General features: G+C 35.3%; 1 protein-coding gene across 1 annotated transcript in view; it reads left to right on the top strand.

Annotated features, from left to right (window-relative positions):
• LOC149085553 (post-GPI attachment to proteins factor 2-like) overlaps window positions 1-19,943 on the top strand; it is a 38,094-nt gene extending 18,151 nt beyond the window's left edge. Inside the window, exons 4-6 of the mRNA XM_089233624.1 lie at window positions 11,272-11,378; window positions 14,946-15,054; window positions 19,013-19,943. Of these exons, the coding sequence (XP_089089750.1) occupies window positions 11,272-11,378; window positions 14,946-15,054; window positions 19,013-19,173 (377 nt within the window). The 3' untranslated portion in view covers window positions 19,174-19,943. The remainder of the gene's footprint in view (window positions 1-11,271; window positions 11,379-14,945; window positions 15,055-19,012) is intronic.
• The last annotated feature ends 4,161 nt before the right edge of the window (window positions 19,944-24,104 follow it).

Raw genomic sequence — 24,104 nt, 5'->3', positions numbered from 1 at the left:
CATGATCTTTTGGCTTTACCAATTACAAGCAGGGGTAATCTATGATTGCCGGTGGCATTTGCACAGACCATAGTAGTGATTCAATCTTTTTGGACCTTAAAATCTGGAGCTGTTTTTAGACGATGGCGGATAACAGAAACTGATGGTTAATTGAGTGATGGTTAATCGAAGTTTTACTGTACAAGTATGATTGAAGAGTAGCGTTTGATATGTGCTTATTAGAGTGTAACACGATGAAAGCGATTGGATGGAAGCATGAAGATTTTTCTGTACTTTTATATCTTGGATTAATTTTGGAGAAAGAGAGTATATTTTTGTCATTTTATTTTATTCTCCTATCATTTTTTACATTTTAATCTAAATTTTTTTCCAACTAATTTTCTGGGCGATTTCCCAGTTGTGATTTTGTTGTTTGTATTTGTATAAGTATACAAAACATAAAATATAATTTACATTTTTTGAATTAATTACAAAATTAAAATAAATTGATCAAGTGAAAAGTAAATTTAATTTAAAGAATAACATCATTTAAAAAAAGAGAAAATAAATAAATTTAATTTTATTTCTTAAATTTTTAAGTTCTTTCTACTAATGCATAATTTTAAGTTTGTGCCTAAAGCAGGAACAAAAAAAATGACACCTTTCCGAATTTTACTCCCACACTGACCAAAACCTGGCTACGCCACTGAGAAATGGCAAAAATGTGTATCTTGATTCCCAGAAGGCATTCAATAGAGTACAGCACGGTAAACACTTGAAGCGTTTGCATGAGATTGGGAGCAACTTGTTGAATTGGATATAAACCTGGTTGAGAGATAGGTCACAAAGGGTTATGGTGAACAGAGAATTTTATGATTGGACATGTGTCAAAAGTTAAGTCCCTCGAGGAAGTGTCCTTGGTCCCATTCTTTTGTCACTTTTTATCGATAAACTTGAGCAGGATATCAATGGGATTGTTAGCAAATTCACAGATGACATGTAGCTAATGGGAGTAGTCGGGAATCCAAGAGATAGGGAGATGCTCCAGACGAACTTGAATATGATTGCAGCATGGGCTAATGAATGGAGCATGACCTTTAGGGTTTGTTGATAGATACATGGTCGCTCAGTTTGGTTTGAACAATCTACATTTCATTTATGAGTTGAATGATGTTATTATTCCGGATGCAACTTGGGAAATTCTCATTGAAGAGAGCATAGGCGGAGATAGACTTGGAAGTCTGGGGGGGGGGGCACGATGATGATGATGTCACTTATATATACATTAGATCAGTCTTCTCCCCCTCTGAAGCTGGGGGGGGGGTGAAAAAATTTTTTGTGCCTGCTGTGGTCCATCATTTGTCCATCATTTCAATAAAAAAATCACTCACAGAATTTTTTCACAGCTCTGATTCATCAGGTATGTCCAGTGTACTTCTTCAAGAAGTCCCTAAACTTTGAACCATTCAGCTTTTCAAAAGGTATGTCAGCTGATATTAATGTTCATACTTTTCCTTGAAGAAGAATATCTTCTTTGAAGAGGATGATGTAGACTGCTTACACTGTTTAAAGAGGAGCGATGATAGAGAATTTTTCTTGACTGCTCAGTTCCCTTTTTATGCTTATTCCTTCCAATGTGCTGTGCGACAGTAAATTTCTTTTCAGCTGCAACTTTAGTTTCACACACTTTGTGCAAAATAAAATGATCCCATCAGCATAGGCGTAAACTTGTATCCAGCCCATGGGCCCGAGCCCCGCCCCCTCTCCAATATTTTTGAAGACCTGGCTCGGTCCCCCCTAAAAATTCATGTAAATGGTTTTCTCATTTTGCTGTGATGAAAAAAAATGTTTTTTACCCAAAATTTTCTTAATTATGAATTATTAATTATCTGCTCAAAATTTTAGTTTGTTTAAATACTCTCGATGGTCTTTTGGTTTTCTTGTTCCATGCCAATAATTCTCTCTCATTTCTTCCCTGCTGCTCAGTCCTCCCAGTTCCACCCTCCCTCGGTGCCAATCCTTACTGCCAGAAGGCATGATTGGCGAAGTTTCTTTGAGTGGGAGGGGTCTTTTCTTGTTTGCTTGCCAAACTCTAAAAATCTCTCTTCTTTTGTTCAATGTGACCAAGGGAAGGGGGAGGGTGCATGACACCAACACGAAAGGAAGCCCAAAGATGTGTGGCGGAAGAGGCGCCGACACAAAGAAAACATTGGGGGGGGGCCTGAAAGGTGCTGGTCGTCCCGTATAGACAGGACTCGAACGAGTACGCAGGAGAGAGAAGGCACATTTCTTTTTTTTTTTTGGAAATTATTGGGGGCTCAGCCCCTTATGAAATTTATTGGGGGGGGGGCTCAAATGCTCTCAGCCCCTAGGTTCCTGTGCCTATGTGTGGTGGTGTTGAAAATTGGAAGATCGATAATATTGAAACCAAGATAAGAACTCTGTACAGGATAAGCGCCGGAACATAGGGGCTGAGGCCATTTAAGCCCCCAATAAATTTTGTAAGGGATTGAGCCCCCCCACTAATAATTTGAAAAAGCAATGCAATGCACCCTCCCTCTCCTTCATACACACTCAAGTCCCATATATACGCAAAACCAACAACTTTCAGCCTCCCACCCCCCAATGTTTTCTTGAAAAATATTGGGGGGAAAACAGTACAAAGAACGGAAAGGTTGATGCCGACACATTTTTCGAGCCTCGTTGCAACAAAATTTGACTGGGGGGGGGGGGTAGAACACAGAATCAAATAAACAAGTGAATTATAATATTGATTTGAAAAAAGGGAAATAAAGAATAAACACTTTTCGAAGGTTCAAGAGCCCCTCAGCCAGAACCTCGGCTCCTCAAGAACTTCGGAAGATTATGGTGATTTTATAGTGGTTTTTTTAAATTATATATAATGATCCACCCGTTGACGAGTGTTGATTATGTGAAAAAAAAATTAATTTTTCGCCAACACCCGTCCTCCGGGCAGGGCCGGAACTAGAGGGGGCAACTGTCCAGGGCAGCAAAATTTAGGGGGCGGCAATTTTAGGTGGGAACAAAGAACACCGCTATAAAATTATCAAATTTTAAAGTTGTGGGGGCAGAAAAACAGTGTTTGCCTCTGGTTGTAAAGATCTTAGTTAAGCCCCCCCCCCCCCCACCTTCAAGTTTTCTGCCCGTCTGGTTGGGTGCTTCGAAGATGAGAAACGAAACTAAAACAAATTCAATAAAAAGCTATTACTCAATCATTGTAAAGATTGGTCCTTATAACAGGTAACTCCTGCTATAAGGACCAAGTAACACCTGCTATAAGGAGTATTCATCTTATAATTTTTCTTTGCTACTGAAGAAGTAACCTCATTGAGTTCCGAAACGCGTCTAGCTGTGGTCATTTTGGGTATAGTTACGTTGTTTCCCTCTAGTATATTGTCTCACCGAAAAGGTGTTTCATTTCTATTTACTGTAGTATTTCGAAAAAATTCATAGTTATATATATTGTAAGTAACATTCCAACATCAGATTTCAGTATCATCTATATACAGGGTGTCCTGTAAGTGCTAATACGGCCTTTATCTAGTGGCGGATTAATGGTGGAGCCCTTTAGAAGTCGGGGCCCCGGGTGCGTGCCCGCCATTAAATCTGCTTCTGCCTTTATCTCATCAACCGTCCGTCATAGAGGAAAGATTCTAATTCGAAAAATGCTCGAAATGTGTTCAAAAAAATAAAGTTGTTACCCTGTCTCTCCTGATGCCCAAAAAAAATCCATGTTGTCCAAGCGCAATATTCATAGAGATATTCGAATTCAAAATACGGAATAAACTTTGGAAAGAACAGCGTTAAATGCGGAAAAACCATTTTACCCGCATTTAACGTTCTTTCTGAAACAACTGATTTTTTTCAAAAGAGCTGAGCTCAATACTTTATTGACTTTTTGCTTGGATATACAAACCGAACAACAAAACACACGATTTTTTGTTTAAGTTTTTAAAAATAATGCATTTTTTATTTTAAATCTTTATCAAAACATGTTCAAAACTGATCAAAAACGTCATAAGAGTGTTTGCGATTTAAGAAACAGTAATGTTATGTCAGTCTTAGCACTGTGTTTTGAGTAATTTTTTTGTAATAAAATTTTTTTCTTGATTTTAACTTTATAAAATATGATTTTAAATTGCAATAATTTTTTTTTTTTAATTTCGATTTCCCTAGGGAAATTTTTACGGAAGAAGATAGAAGGGGCTGTCATTTTCAATTAAGTTTCAGTTATATGATTTTGCATTTATACGATGCTTTGACCTGCTGTTTCAGCGGCGTGGTAGAAACCTCATTTATACAGTGCATCGTATAAATTTTCAATAACTTTATGCCTATGGCCATCAATAGAAAAAACATCCTTCCCAAATTCTTTAACTATCTTTTGCAAGAGAAAAAATTTAGATGGTCTGCTTTTTGGGCATTATTCAAAATTCAGCAATCCTCGTTCACACAAGCTTCGGTGCAAACGCTTGAGTAAAATTTTCAAGTTATCATCTCTGTGCTCCAATTTATCTCTAGGAAAAAAAATATGTTGCTGCTCAAGAGACACCTATCATGAGGTGAGAGTAGTGGGCTATGTTTTTAATTTCTTTTTAATGCATTAATTTAATCCAACACTTCTTTTCCTTTGCTTTTCTTGCCAATGAACGGCTTAACTGGCTTCTTATCTTCGGCGAAAGACTTCTGAAGTTCATATACCAATGCAATCGGTTGTTGTATTTTTCACTCTGTGACTGCAGCCAAATTATAAACATACTCTCTTCTGTTTGGCTCCCACATTTAGACAAAGATATCTTTTTGTAATGTGTACTTTGCTTTTTGTTTAAATTGAATTCCTTTATCAGGGGCAGGCTTACCCTCCGTCCGGGTGCAAAGCCTTATGTGCCACCCCTAAAGATGACCTTGGCAGGAGGCTGTCAGAGCTGTATCCTAGGACACCATGGGATAAACCTATTTTTCTTTTAGGAGAAAGCTGCACACAATTCTCCACCGAGAAAATGTGCTTGACCATACATCCCGCTTTTGAAGAATGTTGCGTTTTCAAAGCAAATTGTTGTTGTCTTTCTCGTTATTTTACCATTCTTGATTATACCAGATAATTCACAAAACAGCACTTACTGATGGGTCACCATTACTTACACTTACTTATCTTGTAAAGTTGATGTATAACAAGGCAATTTTTATAAAGAAATTTATTTCAAAGGCGTTTGTGATGCTTCAAGGGTCCGGGCAAGTGAGAAGACAAATTATTTCCTTTGCGTTATTTGACTTCTGGAAAAATTACTGTTTGCCTCTTGTGATAGAGTGCATTTTTATTTGTGGTAATACTGTTCCAGGCCCTGTCTTTTTTCTCAAGTTACCTCAACACCTTTGTTGTCAACAGGATGTCAAAAGTGTGACGTCATGTCAATTTTTACTGTTGGAAATTTTTACAAATTTTTGTGTCCAACGAAAGTCCAAGATGCCGCCCCTAACAACCTGTCCCCCGGGTGCATCACACCCCTTGCACAAGCCGCTCCTGTCTTTTATCACGACCGAAGTTGTAATTTTCTTAAAAAGTGATTTGATTCAAGCATTTTATAAATGATATTTTCGATAATATTAGTCAATGTATTATTAGCACACACTTCTATTTAATTTCTTTCACCTTTTATACTCTGAACATTTTTTTAGAAAAGTGAAAAATATCCTAAAAATGCCAAAAGATGCCGAGAAACATGAAAAAGTCCCCTTAAAGTGAAAAAAAGGCTAAAAAATGCAAATATCATCAACATCTGGGCCCTGATGATAACCATAATCATGAAGTGTATTATATATTAATTATTATTTTTTTATTGATATATGCTTTTATATTGGGTTGCTGTACTTCGGTTATTTGACATCCATATTTTTTATGGGCATAATTTTTTCAGCCACCTCAATGGGCAATTTGCCTGTTGCGTTCTTTGTATTTGTGTAAAACATTAATATCTCCTCACACAGTCAGTTTTCCATATACATTGTACTAGCTGTTAGTCATGGCTTCACTCGCATGGATTTAGTGATCTCTGAAAACTGCTCTGCGATTATTTCTCCCCATAGAGCATTTGAACCCCTCATGATCCCCTTGGGGGATGAATTTTCAGAAATCCCATCAACTGAGTATCTACATTATAAAATATAATACCGACTAAATTTCATATTTATGGTTTCAGCAATTTCGGCTTAGTGACGATTGCTCCATATAACCTTTGAATCCCCCCCCCCCCTGAATTTTCAAAAATTCCTTCTCAGTGAGTCTCTACATTACAATATATAAAAATACTTACCTATTTTCATATTTATAGCTTCAGTGGTTTCGGCTCTGAGTGATTTCTCTGTATAATCTTTGAACCCCCATAGGGGTTGAATTAAAAAAAAAACCTTCTTAGAGTGAGTCTTTCATGTCATGAAATAAAAGTATTGATCAAATTTCATACTTTTAGCTTTAGCAGTTTCAGCTCAGCATTGAGATGTGATGTTATTTTATATATATTATATTAACAAAGGAGAGGTTGTCTTTTTCTGCATATATATTGCCATCTGGTGGCCTTGGTATCATCTGTGAGCTATTAGTGGAATGTTGGCACTGTCCATTGCCTGAGTCATTCAGCATATACATATATATGCTTCAAGGAAAGAATGTTCTATCTGCTTCCGTATATAGCTTAGAGGTAGGGCACTTGTTCAACATGCGAGAGACCAGGTTTGCATCCCAGTGAGGGCAGAAATGAATTTTACTTTAATAAAACATCAATATCTCTTCACAAAGCCAGCTTTCCATATATGATATCATTATGTTGAAGTTTCACTGCAGTGTAAGTAATTTGTAAGGTAATTTTATTAAATTTGTATAAATTATAAAAATTAAATAAGCAAATTTCTCTCTATACACTATGTTCAGTCCTTTATTCAGGGCTATTTCATGAAGCAACGAGGCAGCTGCTTAGGGTGGTATGATTGCCGGGGGCAGCAATTTTTATGACAGATTTATTATTATTATTTCCACAAATTTTTACACAGGACATCAAAATAATTTTGAAGCGAAGGATAAATAAGCGCAGAGGTAAATACAATATTTTTCAGTGTTGAAATACTATTCAGTGCTTAATTCATCTCACCACACCTCCTTTCTTGCACTTCCAAAAAAGTGTCACCTATCACTAGAGAAGCTGGTTTCTGAAAAAAATTTGGTTCCTTCTCTTTTTTGTTAAGGATCTTTTCACTCTTTATCAACATTTTTTCAATTTAATTTCTTTAGTAATGTTCCAGAACGTTCTGACTGCCTATTTCTGTATACCTATATCTGTACTCAATGCAGGGCCGTAACTAGGATTTTTGCCACTCGGGGCAAACATTATTTTGCTGCCCCCCCAACTTTAAAGTTCAATACTTTTGTAACGGTGTCCTTTGTGCCCACCTGAAATTGCCACCCCCCTAAGTTTTGCCACCTGGGGCAGTTGCCCCCCCCCCCCACCCTCCTTTAGTTTCAGCCTTGACTCTATATCGGAGTTTCCAACATAAAGTTTATTGTGGAACCCTTGATGATAATGAGGCTGTGCTACAGAACTCAAACAATTTTTGGAAATTTATCTAAAAAAAGTGTGTCCCTACTGCCATCCGAACAACATCATAGTCCCAGAACAAAATGAAAGAGGATTTAGGCACTACCTCTTAATTTACCTATTTCATGGCATAAATAATTGAGCCAAATTTTATCATGGAAGCTTCTATTGTACTGAGGTCCCTACATGGCCCCCTCACAGGAGAATGGGTCTGGCAGGGCTCCTGCCCGTTGACCTGAGATGATTCTCATCAGATGTGATTCTGTTTTTCATACTACAAATCCATATTGGAGGACTGCGAAGAGTCTGACCTGGGAGCCCACCAAAGATCTCAGCTTAGGGCCTTACTGCGGGAGGGGTCATGGGTCTCCGTACTGTGCCTGATTGAACTCATGGTTGGGACTCACGAGTTTGAAGCCCTGTCAGCCTATTGGGAGGCATATTCACTAATCAAGAGCTTTGATTATAACCACCACCAGATGAAAAGCATCCGTACAAGAACTCTGACATCTATGTACTTGTTAGTACAATGGGCTTGAGTTATGAAGAGAGACTTCATTTTTGAATATGTTTACATTGGATGAATGCAGGTGTTGGGGTGATATGATCGAAGTGTTCAAATTTTTGACGGTATGGATAGGATGGACCATGCATTATGTATTAATATGCCATCAATCAACTGCTCTTAGAAGGAGACACCAGTATCGATTGGTAAGAGACAGTTCTAGGTTATGGTATCGCATGGAATTTTTCTCTAATGGGGTTGTTAATAAATGGAATAGCCTATCCCCTGGGAGTAGTAAATTCTAACACAATTGACACGTTTAAAAATTGACATGTTTATTGTATTTAAAAGAAATACAATAAACATGTTGGAATAAATCGAGAAGCTATCCATACTTACAATAAGACAACCATAAATATATGTTATGGACATTGTATAATGTTTTATCATGTATATATATTGTTTTAAGGTTTTATAATTGCAGTTTTAATTGGGTTATTTCATTTCATACCGTGCACTGCCCAAGCTCTATCTACCATTGTCTATTTTAGCCATTGCCCTGGATGAGGGGCTTGTTTGTTATGGCCATCTTTTTTCTCAGCCTCGTTGGGCATTTTGTTTGTTGTGGCCTTGCATTTGTATATGGATTTAACTGAAATAATCATGATGCTAATCATTAAATCATAGGGTGTTCATCTGAGTTATTGGTAAATATCTCTCTCTGAGCATGAAATCAAGCATCTATCCTCAATGATTTAAATGAGTACAATGACCCCCACCATGGACAGAGATACGGGGGGAGGGGCATTGCCCCCCCACCCCAGCATCAAAGGTGGAGTCGACCGACAGCACCTCCGCTAGACTTCCAAGTCTATCTCTGCCTATGACCCCCCACAAGGGTAGGGCTGGCAGGGCTCTAGCACGGGAGCCCAGAACACACCTCATTGTTTTATTTTACGCTATAAATTTGCTATAGAGGAAGTCCCACCAAAGATCTCAGTCTTAGGAAAACCTAGCTCAAGGACGTGTCCGGAAAATTCACTGCTAGGAAAATTCACAGACATGCAATTCACTGTTAGGCAAGGCCGTCTTAACGCATGGGCCCACCCGGGCACGGCCCGGAGGCCTCAAGAGAAGAGGGGCCTCAGAAAAACGAGAAATAGTTGAATTTTTCGAGAATTTTCCAGGTAGGGCCTCAGAAAAATCACTTGGCTCGGGGGCCTATGATGTTCTTAAGACGGCCCTGCCGCTAGGAAAGTTCATCGCCATGCAATTCACCAACAACAGTTCGATGCGAGTCAGCAAGGGAGTGAATGATTCAGTGACTGAGTTAGTGAGAGAGGAATGACCTAGTGAGTGAGTGAGTAAGTGATTGAGCGAGTGACCTAGTGAGTGAGGGAGTGAGTGAATTAGTTAGTTTTAACCTAGTAGTGTTACAAATGATTAAAAAATCTGATTGTTCTATATTATATTGTCTATATTACAATATTGACCTAATGGTATATTTATAGCTTCAGTGGTTTCGGCTCGGCATGATTCCAACGTATGATCCCCTCTGTTATTGAACCCCCCCCCCCCATGACCCCCTTAGGAGTCGAATATGGAAAAACTTTTCTTAGTCATTCTTCACATCGTGAAACAAAACTATTCACAAAATTTGATATTTATAGCTTCAGCGGTTTTGGCTCGGCGATGATGAATCAGTCAGGACATGTTATTTCATATACAGTATATATGTAGATGTAGATATGCACTAAGACAGAATTTCTGAAAGTTCATCACCCATGGGTATCATGGGTGATGATTTCAAGTTGTATAAGAAAAAATAATCCATTGCTTACTGATGATCAACAATGTTTTTTATAACATCAAAGTGATAACAGGAGATGATTTTGAACATTTTAGGGGGTTAATACATCGTGTATCCACTTACTTTATTATGTTTTAATTCTGTTACTATTCTTTTTAACGTTTTGTTAGAAGATTCTGAGTAAAATATAGAGTTAATGAAATTATTGAATATATTCTCTTGTGCAACAGCAATTTGTAATTTCTTTCGTATCATCTAAATTTCTTCTAACAAAGTCGTTATTAAAACTTTCCACCATATCTTTAGGATCACTCACTCACTAGATCATTCACTCACTCACTAGATCATTCACTCACTCGCTTACTCACTCACTCACTTACTCGCTCATTCACTCACTCACTTACTCACTAGAACACTCATCCACTCAGTAGCTCACTCACTCAGTCACAGATTCAGTAGATTGGTCACTCACTCAGTAGCTCACTCATTCCCTCAGTCACTCGCTCATGGACCCAGTAGCTCGCTCGCTCACTCCCTTGCTTTCTGACACACATCAAACTGTTGTTGGTGAATTTTCCTAGCGGTGAATTGTTGTCTATGAATATTCCGGTGGTGAATTTTCTGTAAACCGCTCAAGGATAGGGGAGGGGCATAATGAGCACCAGGATGCTCTCGTTAAAAAGGGGAAAAAATTATTCTTACATTTTTTAAAATGCAATTCAGGTAGCCGTAGGGCGGAAAAATATTATTCACCTCAAGCAGCAGAATTTCTAGGACCGGCCCTGCCTTTATTAACTTCAAAGCTCTTTATTTTAACCCTTTCATACCTTTATGAAGATAACTCATGCTCTAAGTTTTTCTTATCTGAAATAGATAGTCTCTTATTTTTTAATAGGGTATGTTCTACTAGAAAACCCAACCGATGGCAGTAGATTCTTGTTGCTTGTACGTTTAAAATATTATATTGCTGATGCCATCGCTGTTTGGCATCACAAGTTATGAATCAGAATTATTAATGTATAAAGGTTTTTAGTTTTAAATAAAAACTTATCATCATTTCATGAGTGTTTGTGCTCTTTTTATTGTCATATGTTCATCATTCTGTAAAATATGGATTTTTATGTTGTAGACTAACTTTTGAAACACCTAATAGATTAAATAATGGGTTAGATTTGCTTAAAATAAGACTGCAGAATCTTCTACTCACTATAAATGTATTAAATCAATTTTCAAAAAATATGAGAAAAATTTTATTGTGAATTTTGTGTAATATGTTTAATAATTTTATTATAAATAAATGTAGTGAATGATATGTATGTTTTCTCTTTGATCCATTTCCATTCTTTAAAAATTATTCCATCTTTTTCAAGCTGTCCATGAAAAAATTTTCATCACATTTATGGTATCTTCCATTGCCTACATGCTAAGTGCTTGTGTAGTGTGCTATAAAGGAAAACAAACGGTTCCCACCAAATTGGTAAGTTTTCATATGTGTTATTTGTCATATAGTCAATTTCCTTCTATTAGTTTTTGTTATAATAATTTTTTTTTCTTTCCTAGTGAAAATTTCTTCAAAATTTAACACATTTGCTTCAAAATTTGAGAGGTTTTACTGTACATAATGGTTAATATATATTTACAGTTTTCGCATGAATTGTAATATTTCATCAAACAGGGAATGTATTTGAAATTATAAAAAAATTATTAATAAAATAAATAAAATTATAAATGATATATATATATATATTTACAGTAGAGTATCGATTATCTGAATACCGATCAACCGAAACACCCGTTAACAAAAAGAGTTCCAATCAGCAAATTTTTTTTTCAAAAACTTTGCGCCCGAGTGGCACAGTGGTAAGATGCTCGTCTTCCACTGTGAAGGTTACTGTCAAGCTGCACAGGTTTGAATCTGGGCAAGAACATCAGAACCAAACTCTTTACCTACCAAGGCTGGGGCGACCACCTATAGATGGTACCTTCATTTCCCACCCACTCCACTGGTTGGAAAATTGTCGTATGGCGATATATGACTGGAGTTGGTGTGTGGTAAAGTAGTCAGCAAATTCAAATTTGTGCTATGTAGAAGTTCCGAAGAAAATTTTGAAAAAATTTTTAAGCTGTAGGCCTACTTTAATGGCCATTTTGAACTTGTCAAACTAGGCTAGTCAGTTCTCTGTGTTATTTGTAAGAGATATGATACAAAATTTTATATAGTTTTGTGTTTAATATCACTGTTTCTTTGTTTTATAATTGCCACTATGACACTGGTGCAATTTTTTTTCGTGAAAATGATCGGTTATCCAAAAAATCAGTTATCTGAACACCCTCACTCCCTAATTGATGCTCTACAGTAATTAAAATTGCAAAAGAAAAAAAACAAAATTTTTTTTATGTGAGATTCAAAGCCTACGTTTCAAGAGCAAAACAACACTGACAGGGCAGAAACGACTTAGCAACAAAAGCCAATTTTCACCACGACAGCGTACTAGAAACCTGGGAGAATTCTTCTCTTTTCCCGCATCAAAATGGATCATTCTCTTTACAGAGGGGTATTATGAAAACTCTTCTGCTGGTTGTACCACTGTAACAGAGACATCTAAACAAAGCAAACAAATGTATTTATTAAGGAAACAGTTATTTTCCGGATATTATGCTGAGGTGAGCTCGGAAAGAAAAGTCATCACGTCTCCGCCGGGACTCGAACCCAGGCCCTCTTGCATACCGCTCGGCATGCTTGCCCGGTATGCAAGAGGGCCTGGGTTCGAGTCCCGGTGGAGACGTGATGACTTTTCTTTCTGAGCTCACCTCAGCATAATATCTGGAAAATAACTGTTTCCTTGATATCTCTGGCTGAGAAAAAAAGCCATCTATATCTCTCTAAATGTATTTATTACTTCAGTTCTGCAGAGTAGCGCTCAAATTTTTATGACCCAAAAAATTTTAGAAGTATGCAAGCACTCATATTATAGACCTAATTGATATAGGATATGACATTGATATAGAATCTTAAAATACAAAAATGTGACCTAATAATTTTTCCCACTCTTCTTTTGCAGCTCTTCTTTTGCAGTTATTGCTTATTTGTTTGTTGTTTATTGTTTTATTAAATTGAGAAATAACAGCAAATGTTAATAAATGTTTTAATTTACCCAATTAAAAAGTCTCAAATTAAGTCTCTTAATTGAAATGATCTCACAAGATGAAAACAAAAACCACCCTTACTTACCTTATATGCAATTACTGTTCTTCTGGTAGGTTCTAGAATTGCACTGGATTATGAGGTGCATTTCTAAATGTTCAAAAACTGTTGCTTTTAATTTCTTCGAAAGAATACTTGAAAAAACCATTTTTCAACCATTTTGTCTCATAAAAATTCAGAAAAACTCCCAGGTGGAGCAATTGAGCAACTAAGTGAAGAAGACTTGTCATAAAGCAAACGTTGCTGGTTTCTCCAGTCTCGTTAATACCTTCTTGGCATCTTTTATGCTTTGCCGAGTTGCAATGTTGCTGCACATTCAAAAACTTTTGTGCTGGAACCTACCTCACATAAAATGAAACAGTATCATCGGTACTTAAAATATTCTCCTTGAACTGCTTAGCTTTTTACTCTCTGAACATTCAATTTTAGGCAGGACCAGAACTGAGGGGGAGAAGGAAGCAAAAAATTTTAGGTTCAAAATAAAAAGAAGATTATTACCAAAACCACATGATGGGAAAAAAAACCAATACAGTGTATGGAATTTTACTGAGGGCAGTAGGATAAAGTAAACATTCCTCTGGGAACTTCTAACAAATTGGTACATGCTAGAACCTCTGTCCTGAGTGTATGTATGACCTTAACGTATTTATGATGTCAGTTATGCATGTTTCATGTTTTAATTGTACTGCCATCTGGCTTCCATATTTTGAAGTGAAAATGGCAGATGCCTGAATTTTCATGTTATGTAAGTACCATGTTGAACGTCTGCCTTCTTCTCTCAGAGAGGCTTTTTCCAATGAAAGCATAGCTCACATTCGTTCCTCCCTTTCTCATTTCATTAAGCCTCCCATAACTTCAGCAATTAGTTCCTTGTAGGACTGTAGGGAGAGAGAGTGTGTGTGTGATAGTTTTTCCCAGTTCCCCCCCCCCAAAAAAAATCTCACTTCTCTGCTATACCTGGCTGTTAAGTCTATAGTATAATACTAAGTCAGTAGTAAATTACCCATGGCAATAAACCGGAGTTGTTCTCAGTTTGAAAGAAAAAAATAGTAGTTTAACATTAGAGTATATGGGCAAATTTTTTAAATATGACTTGAAAAAGTATTGAGGGATTTATCGTTATTTCAAGTATTGTTGTAGTGTAAGGTTTTCATTTTATATGGTAGTGCACTTGCCTGGATTGCAAAAAGACCAGTCTTCTGATTCCTGGCAGAAATTAGAAGACTTCCTTTTCCTAGTTCAAGTTGGCACAATATCCAAAAAAAAATATCTTTCCTTGATATATTGGGCTGAGAAAAACATCACTCTCTTTAATGGTGTAATTGTTCTAATTTCTTTCACCCATTAAAAAAAGTTTATTCAGAAATCTCAGTAATTTGAAAACTTTTGATAATTAATTACAGTAAAACCTCACTACAATGATACTTGATATAATGATAAATCCCTCTGCAACATCATTTTTTCTTGTTTAAGTCTTGTTTAGAAATGTCTATACTCTTATGTTAAACTGTGCTACCTCTCGATATAACTGTAATCCCTCTACAACAATATATATATTTCTTTTCTTAGTCTGCAGAGTATCATTATATTGAAGTTTCATAGCATTTAATTACTTCACTTAGATTACTCAATTATTTTAATGATTAGGCATTTGCAAAGTTTTGATTCAAATTTTATTATTATGTTTACAAGATGTATATGCTATTTTATATTGAAACCAAATTATCCCTTTATTAATACAATATTTCACATCCCCTAATTTTCTTGAGCAGTGTGTATAAGAATAGTTTTTAGAGTTATGGTTTTCTGTAAAATATGTATTGCTTTTGTAATTTTCAGGAACTTTTATCGTTTCGAGTGAAGTTTCTGCTTTGTGCAATCATTGCTGTTACATCAACTGGAATGTTATATTTTTTCTACAAGCATCGAGTTTACTGTGAAGAACTAGGTAAACTTCATTTCTTGATGTATTAAACAATTTTGCATATTTTTATTTACTCAAAATAAGCAAATTGTTTTTCCTTTTATACACACCACAAGCAGGAGAATGAGATCTCAGTCCCACATCATCTGACAGGAATATAGCTTATCCTTCAGATGCAGAAAGTTTCTGTGTGTGAGAATTAGCACGGCCAACTCCATAGGTGAAGATAGACATTAATCATTGAACATTTTTGTCACACCAGTCATTTTCTGCACACTAATTAGACCGGGCCTTACAATTTATTGCAGATTCCAAATGGCAGGCTTGTTTTCATATTCATTGAGAGGTTGGTGCACTAACCCCTTGATGAGGGACTCCCTGAGGTAGCAATGTGGTCATGTCGCCATTTCTGTTGTACCCCTGTTACATAACTATTACATGTACAAGATATAGCATGTATAAACGGGACCCAAACAAAAATTTTTATGGTATTCCCATTACAATGATGTAAATGTGATAACCACAAGTGTCCTTCATTCCGCTATTCTAGGTGGGGTGCTAGGCGGGAGAACAAGAATGGTTTCACATAACCATTTTGCATGTAGTTTTTATTTTATATATATATTCTTTTTTTATATATAAATATAACCAGCCAGAGTGAGTAAGCCAAAACAACAAGACCGAAGCTGATCCTTAACTAAGCCTCTCTCCAGACTATTCCCCATTTAAACTAATCCCGCATTGCCCACCAAAATAGGTTTAGAGCGAGACGACTCGGCCTGGCAGTTGTATGTAAATGTGTGTGTGTGTGTGTATTTCTCTTTCCTCTATTCAAGTTCTTCATGCATTTCATGTCCACAACATACGTGCTTACTCATATTGTCATATTCATGTTGCTCACCGAAGAAGGTGCTAAGCGAGATGGCACTGGTGATCTCTAGTTTTATATATTCCCCACACAATATTTCTATTTTGTATTTTTTTCATCAAATCCACCGGAGTGAGTAACCTCAATCCAATAAAACTGATGCTGGCTTCTAGTCCACAAGTTATCAAACCCATCTGCTCACCATTATAAGGTGTTAAGAGAGATGGCACGCTCTGATGGATATTTTATATTTCACAATAAGATTCTCATTTCGTTTTTTTTTTTGTATCCTGTGTATATAATATGGCAAGTGTAAGATAACAGATGAGATGGCATGGGCCCCCTCCAAGTGCTTTTAAAATATACTTCTATCCTAATATGCGTACATTCTCCATCTTATCGAAACCCTGAAACTTTTCTCCAACTTCCAACCCCATTTCATCTGTAATCACCACAAAATTTGTCAATTGGGACAGTACCCGATTGTCCGGGGGAAATATGTTGTAAAAATTTTTGTTTGTTCTCTTTTTTTCTCCGCAAAATAAAGTGTTCCAGACACTGCCACGAAGCTGGGCTGGAAGAGATCTCAGCAACGGGATAAGTCCAGTGGCAAAGTTCTGGCATTCATTCATTGTTGTACCCCTGTGTCAGGAAAGTTTCCTGACAAGGACGAACCGGGTATCAAACTCGCGACACCTCTAAACATCCTTTGGTACTTCAGGCGAGTATCTTATCAACCTGGGCTACCTCGCCCGAAGATAGACATGAAAGGCTGGTGGGGGGCATGATGATGATGATGCCAATTCATATATGTGCATATACATTAAATCAGTCAGCTCCGTCATTGATGCTTAGAGGGCATTTCCCCTTCCCCCATATCTCCACCCATAGGCAGCTTCTGAAGAGGTGCATGCCTTCCTGGAAAATTTTGAGTCATTAATCTCTTTAAATGGAATTGATACTAACTTGATGAAATTGAATTAATTTTTTCCAATGAATTTGATAAAATTATTAATTTTATTTGAAATATTTTTGAAAGCGCTAATATTAAAAAAAAAATGTGTCCTATAAAATACAGGTCATGTGTTCACCCTATATGCAGAATGGTATACGAGGGTCAAGCACCTAAAGAGGGAATCTTGGTAGTTAAAATATGAGAGGGAGAAAGGGGATATGGTTGGTTGCACAGGTTACTTCTGGAGCCCAGGAAAAAATTCCCACATATTCTGATACTTCTATCTGTCTATAAATTATTTACATTAATGTTGTGTTGATAGAGCATTATTATTTTTGCACAGCATAGATGTACAGATAATGTAAAAAATAATAATAACTTGATGGACAAAAACAGTAGATTACCATATCCAGGACCATAAAGCATAAACTTGTATTGGGCATGTAGGCCCAAGCCCCCAACATTTGTCACCATCTTCATCATGCCTATAGAAATATTGTGTTTTAGCCCTCCCAATATTTCCAATAACTTCATGCCAATGTCTAGACCCAATTTGGATGTGACAGACACTGGACAAAGCAGAAATTAGATGCCCCTGCAACTATGGTAAAATTTGCTTGATTGGTCAGAGATTATATATACTTGGAATTTTGGGACCACAAAATCATGAGGCATGGAACAAAAGCCACACTTGCCTATGTGGAAATCAGGCTCTGCCCTTATTATGATAAAATATACATTTTTGACTCCCTCAAAAAATTTTTTGTGAAGAGCCACCACTGATAACTAGCCTTTGTTCACATTATAAAATGGGGGGGGGGGCCTGAATTTGAAATTGATCTTTTTTCCTTCCCTTTGTCTAATTGAAGTTGGTGAAAGAATATACATACTGATGTCCACAGTCAAACTTGATTAATTTAAAGCTCAAGGGATCAGCAAAAAAGTTTGAATTATCCAAAACTCGAATTATCCAATTAATCTATACTGGATATCCGTTAAATGACTATAAATTGCCAACTTAATCATTAATATTCACATAGCATTAATATAATTGATCTTAGCTGCTACATTATTTCACCTTTTTGCAATCAACAATATTAGAGAATTTCTTGACCATGCTCTATGCCTGACTTACTGATCATCAGTAAAGAAACTGTTTCCAGAATTTTGCTAATCATTTGCATAGTATTAGGGAAATATATTTTCATTAAAATTTGTGAAGAAACTGTTCCGAAGAAATCTGTTTCCAGAGGTTGAATAACACCATTCATATCAAGTTGTATACAATTTCGATGCATTCCTGCTGATAGGATAATAGGCATTAAATTATCAAAAAAAAACCTAAAAGTTACAAATTAAAATTTTAAATTTTTTTTATATGGGCAGTCATGCCTGAAATTTGCTCACTAGTCATCCAAACCCTTTTGACGGATTAATTCTGCTCAGATAATCATTTTACAGATTTAGATCATGTGGTTTTGCCAGTTACTGGTCATCAAAACAGGTAATTTTCTGGAACTAAGTTGCTAAGCAATAAATGCAAAAAGCAAATTAAATTCTGACATAACACTTCAATATACAAAGGGTGCTGTTTTCAAGCCGTGCTCATTTTTTATTAAAATTTGTCATATAAAACCTTGGGTTAGCTTGGGACTGGCCCAACAATTCCTCACACCAGAATTCATTATTTTAACTATAATTAATAATGGTTAAATTATGATAATTATGAATATATTTATACAATAAAGAAGATGTAGAGGGTCTCTACATCGTCTTTATTAAAAAAATGAGTTAAAAATACCTCAGTATTGACTTTAGAAATATGAGAAGTGATTTTAAAAAGTGTGACATATACAGTATGTCCTACTGCCATACACAGGGTTAAACTTGGTATAATTGCAATGTAGGGAATGACCAATCAAGCTAAACATGTTAATCTTCATCATATCAACAAGTCAAAAATACAGTTTATGCCTGTTTGTAGCTCATTGGGTTTGACACATTCTACTTTTTATATTTTACTAGCAAATTGTATGTTTTCAAATGAAGTGCTAATATGTATTCATAGTATGATATAAAGGAATAACAATTTACTGACAATCACTAAAAAAACGTGATGTTATTGAAAATGTTTCAAATTATAATTTTTTTTTCTGTAGCTTTCAGTTGGTTTGCCTTATGTGAATATGTCATCTGCTTTGCCAACATGGCTTTCCATGCTACAATAATATGGGATCTGCCTGCTGAGGAGATGATTATTTGCCTTCCAACATTTCAACAGCGCTCAAATTGCAATGGGCAAAATAAGAAGAAGGACTGAGTGTGCCTATTTTTATTATTATTTTGTTCGACTCATAATTGTACAGTTGTAAATATACTACTTTTTCACCCAAACACATAGGTTTTTAGAACAGAGTTGTTATTGTGCATGACAATTTTCTATGCCTTGAGCACCACGTTTTGCTATAGATTTCTATGTCTACTGCATTTTTCATAGAATTTTGTTGTGCTTAGGTACCTGTATATGTAGCATTTTGTACAAAATCAGATCATTTTCAACTTTTAATTTTAAGGGAACAATGTGTCGTAACATGCCCATATCCCTTCCAAAATATATTATGTTATATTGACATGTGATATTTTGTATTTGTAATCATACATGCCATCCTTCCCAGCCTTTATAAAACTTGTGGAGTTTTATCCTGAAGGATTGGTTGCCTCCAAACAAACTAAATGCAAAAAAAGTTGTTTCTATCCTATGCTTTAATATCTCATGGGCCAGTCTTTTGTATCCATTCATGAACGACTGATCAGTTTAATTTTGGTAATCGATGATTCCCACTTAACAGGGACCATTTATTCAAACCATATACAAATTTGAGATTAAAATGTGTGTATATTTTCAACCCTGATCTTTCATGTTTTTAGGTAAATTATGCTGGTTTTAAATGAATGTATGTTGTTTTAGTTTTTTTTTTGTTGTTGTTTAAATTAGTTTATGATTCTTTTAGAACCAGTGAATGCAGAATGGAAAAAGAATAAATGATAAAAATAACTGAATCCTCTAAAAAAATGAATGTCTATTTATAGAAAAAAATCGATTTTTCTTTGCTATTAATATCTAGGTATTATAAAAGTATTTTATAAAGTGATTAGCAATTTATTAGCCTATATACCATATTATGGCACAATGATATAGTGCACATTATTGAAAACTGTAAAAATAACAATTTTCCTCCTTCAACAATTACTGTAATTTCTGGTAAATAAGCTACTAGGTTGCAAAGGCTACTCTCAGGAAAATTACACAAGATGAACAAAGTTTTTTTGTAGAAATGCTGTAGCTTTATATAAGCCACTGCAGAAGCCAAAAGACTTTGAGGACAAAAAAAATCTGAGAGCCAAAAAAAAACAAACTAATAGCAAATGAAGTTAAATGAAAACATTACTATATATTGCTATAGTAAAAACATTACTGTGATTAAAGAAATACATGGAAAAAATGTTTATAAAAACGTTTTCATTAGAATTTCTGTCAGAATGTCAGAAAAAAAGAATATTGAATAAGCCACTGCCTTGAGTTAACCACAAGAAATAAAAATTCACTTTCAAACTTATGTAAGCCATGGCTTTGTTATGGGAAATTGCGGTACTAAGGCACATTTAAAAAAACTAATGTACTTACCTTCACAAGATATTTTAACAAAGCCCGTAGAAGGAAAGAAAAGCTATGAAAAATAAACCCATATAAAATGTAACTTCAATTGGTCATGGACAGGCACAGATCCAGGACAATGTGACAGGAGGAGCGAATTGTATGAGTGAGTTTCGTCATCCCATATTTTACAGGGCAGACAAATTTTCCCTTATATTGTTCGGCTCTTGGGAGGGGCAATCGTCCCCCCCCCATCGCTCTCCTCTGGATCTGCGTTTGGTGATAGTTCTTAATTTCTTGTTTTTTTTACAAGTTTTATCTTAACTTTTACAAAATAGTTCTGCAAATTTATTAGATATAATCACTTCTTAGCTTCAGAAAAAGACATTGACAAAAAATTTTCTTAATGGGTATTATACATAGCATATGTATATATATAAGTGTATGGTTGGGTCATTTTACAGGTCCCTGTAGATAAAACCAATGGGTAATAAACTAGTGTAAATAGATGCTTTAAAAATTTAGCTTAATATGTTACTCAATTTTTAATAAAAAATTCTTGAATTCATACTAGCACAATTAGAACACACAAATCATTCTCTTGCTATTATGCTCATTATTTTATGCTTAATAACAGAAGATGTGCCTCCAAGTAGCCAAATTTCTGGCACACCAACCTTAAGTTTAATTATTTTGAGTTCTCAAATATGGATTCTGACATGGATGTGTCATCTGAAATGAACTTTAAACTGATAACACTTTAAACATGACAAAATTAACTTTTGTCATGTGTGAAGTAAATATAAAAAACAAGCAAAGCCAAGTAAAATCCTGAATATTATCAGAATTTTTAATGTTCATATAATTTTAAGTGTTCTGTACAACATGCCAGGGGTTCTTCCACTCGACCCCCCGGGTCACTTCTGGTCAGCCAAGATCTTTTATAACATATTTTTAGCATAGGTAATGGTCTGCTAGTGTTTCATTAAAATTTTCAGTCAAACCCTTTCTTATATTTTTTATTAATTTCCAGTGCATATACTAGGTTTTAGTGTGCATAATCTGCAGATTATATGCAGGAAAATACAGAAATTTCTGGAAATGTATTGTAGACAAGCTAATTTCTTGCATGAATGCTGATGGCTTTACTGGAATTTGTAGTTACATTTACATTGCTGGCTTCCGTGCCTTATGAGAAAAGGGCTATTGGTAGAGTGACATTTATCTTACAGGATTTTACCACATTTTTTGCCTTTATTACTTTTTGAAAATGTAGGTTTTCTGGCGATGCGTCTATAAATATGCAAACTACTTCATTTTGAAATCTATTGTATTTAATTTGAAATTACCAATGAATATTTGACACCCTGTTCCTTTCTCACTTCGATGAGTCATCTTTTGATCTTTGTTTCAAATTTGCTGAGTATCATAAACATTGCTTTGTTTTGTTTAACCACTTCCCGTACAAGAAGCTGGCGATAAATTTGAATGATCTGCATTAGAAGTATAAGCAATAAATGTGGTGGCCTGGTGATCTGGTCTGCATGTTAAAAAAGGAAGAAGGGAAAAGAAATGAAAACAAGAAACAAAGGTGAGGAGGAACAGTACAGAAAGTAGATGATTAGATAAGGAATTATTAGTACAGTGCCTCTTGCTTTTTTTTGGCCTCACCTACAAACTTGTTTTGTATGTTTTTATTCATTCTTTTTCTTACTTTCATGTACGGTATGTACTAGAAGGATTAGTTCTGAGAAAGACACATTTTTTTTTTTATGTGTGTGTGTGTGGGGGGGGGGGAAATCACTAAACACAGGAGTATAGAAAGATAAAAAAAGGTTTTTTGAATGGCAAAAGTGCTGCTCACTTGTTCACACATTCCTACAAAGATGGTAAATTGCGGGGGGAATGCAGTGGAGAACGAGGAGGAGGAAAAAGCTGAGGAGAATGGAGAGGGGGAACTACACACACAACTATATTTCATAGGGTTGCAATAAGTTTCACGTTGAGGAAAAAAAGAGATTGAAGAAATAGTCAGTGTGAACGAATTTATTCCTCTGGCGTTTGGATGCAAAATTACATCTCTGATCGTAAAGAGGTTAATATACTTGATAATCATTGTGCACTGCAAAAGTAACTGAAATTATTCTGTTCAATACATTCATAATTTAAAAATTTTACGGACAAAACATTTTTTCCAATTTTTTTCTGTCAATTATTTTCTTTCCTAACCCTGAATTTGGTGCCCCTCTAAGAGCAGCTCCCCATAGAGCTACCTCTGTGTACTCAGTTGTTACAATGAGTCAGAGTTTACCCAGTGAAATACAATATTATCACTTTCATGAGGATGCCATAATTAAATATCCACTGAGTCAGAGAGCAGCAGGTGTAGAAAGTTTGTGAACCACTGCCCACTGCAATATAAGCCATTAATGCCTATTTCATTATGAAATCCTCTGCATTTTGTAAGTATCTTCTTAAAAAAGAAACAAAACCAACCTGATAGCAGCACTTGAAAATTGTATTTGTAGTCTTGTATGGCAAATTCAGTCATTGAGTGTTTGATTTTGTTACCTGTTACAGACAGACACAAGTAGCATATGCCTTATAGGTGTCCTTATTTTTGGATTTTAGAATATGATAACCCTATCTCAAGTTCAACAATTTCAAAAGCAATGTTAACGCTTTTCATTCATAAGATTTGTGTTTTTAAAAGTAAATAGTATTACCTCTTAGAGGTGCTAGTAATATATCTAAAGGTATAATATATATGGCTCACTCAAAAGGGACCCACTGTATAAAAATAAATTTAATAAGTAGGTGATATAGGACAAATAAATTAGAACCTTTGCATTAGATTATAAGATATCAAAATATTTTGCCATCTAATTGTGGGATCTACTTATTGATCCAGGAGACAGTTGTTAAATGAAGTATATTTTTCATCCTGCTTGATGATGCTACATGCTCTAAAGAAGAAATTATTGTGCCAAAATGAATAGAAAAAAATCTGAGTGTTGTTGGAATTTGGTGCTCTCTCTTTTTATTAACATTTAAATATCTTGAAAAATATCTCCAAAGAAATATTTGTAACATTAACAACAAATGCATCAAATGAAATGATTTAAAAGTGAGACACAATTAAAGAAAAATAATCTGGTCATATTCAACCTCAGACAAACTCCAATAGAGCTGCAGTTTTCAACTGGTGTGCTACGTATTGATGTGCCTCCAAAAAATTAAAAAATGACAGTAACTGTAACTATTCAGTGCGAGTGTCTTGTCTTTTACTGTGATTATATTGATGATTTTATTTAAAGTTATGTGTTTTCAGACACATGAGATAAAGATACACACAACGATAAATATGTAATGATAATAAAAAATATAAAATATTGATCTGATCATTCACATAATAATACATAGCAGTTTGTATCTGTAACATATTTGTAGGTGTCACAGAATTTCAGCAACAATTTTAGTATTGCCATAAGATGTAAAAAGTTGAAAATCGCTGCCATAGAGTATCAAGTTACTCTAATTTTTTTAAAAATCACTCACTTCTGAGCATGATGAATAAAGTAGTATATTTTCTAAAG

Source organism: Pholcus phalangioides, unplaced genomic scaffold (assembly GCF_987345545.1).
Source record: "Pholcus phalangioides strain wild (caught in Gottingen) unplaced genomic scaffold, Ppha-v1.0 ptg000007l_1, whole genome shotgun sequence".
NCBI lineage: Eukaryota > Metazoa > Arthropoda > Arachnida > Araneae > Pholcidae > Pholcus > Pholcus phalangioides.
This window is presented reverse-complemented; position numbering and strand designations above follow the sequence as displayed.